Genomic DNA, 2345 nt, shown 5'->3' with positions numbered 1-2345 from the left:
CTTTTATATTCTATTTATATTCTTATAACATTTGAATTTCTGTGTTAAGTACATATTGATTGTATAAAAACCCTACATTTAAAGATACAGAATTTATTATGTACTAAACTGTGTTTTATATACACACACACACACACACACACACACACACACATATATATATATATATTATGCTTCTTCAAATTATGAAATAAGGGTGGAAAGGGGCTGAGACTTAAATTGTGGCCCAGGCTGGCCTAGAACTCACTATGCTTAAGCAGGTGGCAATCCTCCTGCCTCAGCTTCCTGACTGCTGGGATTATAAGCATGAACCACCATGCCTGATTTATAAGAATACAAGGTTTTTAAACTGGACATTGGTGGCGCACGCCTTTAATCCCAGCACTAAGGAGGCAGAGGCAGTTGGATCTCTGTGAGTTCAAAGACAGCCTGCTCTACAAAGTGAGTTCCAGGACTGCCAGAGCTACACAAAGAAACCCTGTCTCCAAAACCCAAACCAAACAAACAACCTCCCTAGGTTTTAAAAATATTATTTATGTGTATATAGTACATGTTTGTGTGTGAGCATGTGTGCGTGTATGCAAGAACTCCACAGACGCTGGAGTGATGTGGTGTCGGATCCTCTGAAGCTAGAGTTACAAGCAGTTGTAAGCCACTGGTGAAGGTGCTAGGAACCCAACTCTAGTCCTCTGGAAGCCTTGGAAGTCAATGAGTCATCTCTGTACCCAAGACTGAATAATACTTATTCTTTATTTTAAAGAGTTATTTATTATGTATACAGCATTCTGCCTGCATGTATCCCTGCAGGCTGGAAGAGGGCACCAGATCTCATTATGGATGGTTGTGAGACACCATGTGGGTGATAGAAATTGAACTCAGGACCTCTGGAAGAGCAGTCAGTGCTCTTAGATGCTGAGTCATCTCTCCAGCTCCTAATAATTTAATTCTTATATTTCCTAATAGCTAACATAGTGTCTCTAGTTAGAAAGAAAAAAGGGGGATAGGGTATAATGGTTGAATAACTTAAACATGCCAGAAGATATTTACCTAATAAAATCTAATAATGATAAGTTCATGGAAAATTCCAACTGAAGAGAATGTGCATCCATCATCTGGTAATTTATAACACCACAGAGAGTCCCCTCTACAGAAGGGCTTTCCATCTGCACACCATACTGAAAAGATGTGGAGCTTTCCATCCCAGGCAAACAGCATCCAGGTTGCTCAATGATCTGTAAAATAAAGTAATAAAAATACCGAGGAAAGCATCATTATAATGTTATACGGATAGCAAACTTCTATTTAAGTGATAAAGTAATAAAGTACACTAATGTGGGAAATTAACAAATGACATTATGGAAACAACATACAAATATTCACTAAGCAGCCAGGCTGTGGTGGTGCATGCCTTTAATCCCAGCACTCGGGAAGCAGTGTCTGTGCACTAAGCAAGCATTCTTCCATAGCTCCTACCTTTTTTTTTGAGACAGGGTTTCTGAGTGTAGCACACCCCTGGAACTGTCCTGGAACTGACCAGACTATCTGCAAACTCACAGAGATCCTCCTGCTTCTGCCTCCTGAGTGCTGGGATTAAAGGCGTGCACCACCACTGCTCGGCTACCACTAGACTCTTAACCTAGAAGATCTATAACAATCATACAGCTGCCTTCCGTTCTCTCTCTCCAGCCCTACTCAAGCTGTACTGGTAGAATCAGACACATTTCTTTGTTTTTTAATATGTATTCAAGAATTCTTGCCCTGGGCAATGGACCATACGATAACTCATTCAACAAACTGTATGTAGCTCACAGAAAGAAGTGGTTATCCTTCTGACACATACCTGTCAAATGTCATAACTGTGCTGAGAACACTTAGAACAATGCAGACAAAGGAACTTTGAGAAGTTGCCATAGCACCCTTTCGGGGCTATGGAAGAGAATGATGCCCAAGTACCGAGCATAGAATAAAAAAATCACATGGAGAAATGTTTACCCCTTAATATTTTTTTAATGCTCTATTTGGTTTTGTTAAATAATCTGAAAAGTTAATTTCAGTGAATATGACAAGAGCAAATGTAGCCCTTAGGGAACACATGAATAGTGATCATAGAATAAAATCAGGAAACACAAAGAACACAGGATATGCATTTAATGTTAAAAGCATTTTACAGATATCAAGTAGCCAATTCTGGTTTGTTTGTTTTGTTTTGTTTTTTTGTTTTGTTTTGTTTTTCAAGACAGGATTTCTTCTCTTTGTGGCTCTGGAGCCTGTCCTGGAACCAGCTCTGTAACCAGACTGGTCTTGAATTCACAGAGTTCCGCCTGTCTCTTCCTCCCAAGTGTTGG

The 2345-nt window shown here is 39.6% G+C and overlaps 1 protein-coding gene across 1 annotated transcript in view; it reads right to left on the bottom strand.

Annotated features, from left to right (window-relative positions):
* Positions 1-2345, bottom strand: part of Ap4e1 (adaptor related protein complex 4 subunit epsilon 1) — a 50011-nt gene that overhangs the window by 4905 nt on the left and 42761 nt on the right. Inside the window, exon 19 of the mRNA XM_005364423.3 lies at positions 1048-1232. Coding sequence (XP_005364480.2) covers positions 1048-1232 — 185 coding nt within the window. The remainder of the gene's footprint in view (positions 1-1047; positions 1233-2345) is intronic.

The sequence above is a fragment of the Microtus ochrogaster genome (assembly GCF_000317375.1).
Source record: "Microtus ochrogaster isolate Prairie Vole_2 chromosome 14 unlocalized genomic scaffold, MicOch1.0 chr14_random_1, whole genome shotgun sequence".
NCBI classification, from domain to species: Eukaryota; Metazoa; Chordata; class Mammalia; order Rodentia; family Cricetidae; genus Microtus; species Microtus ochrogaster.
This window is presented reverse-complemented; position numbering and strand designations above follow the sequence as displayed.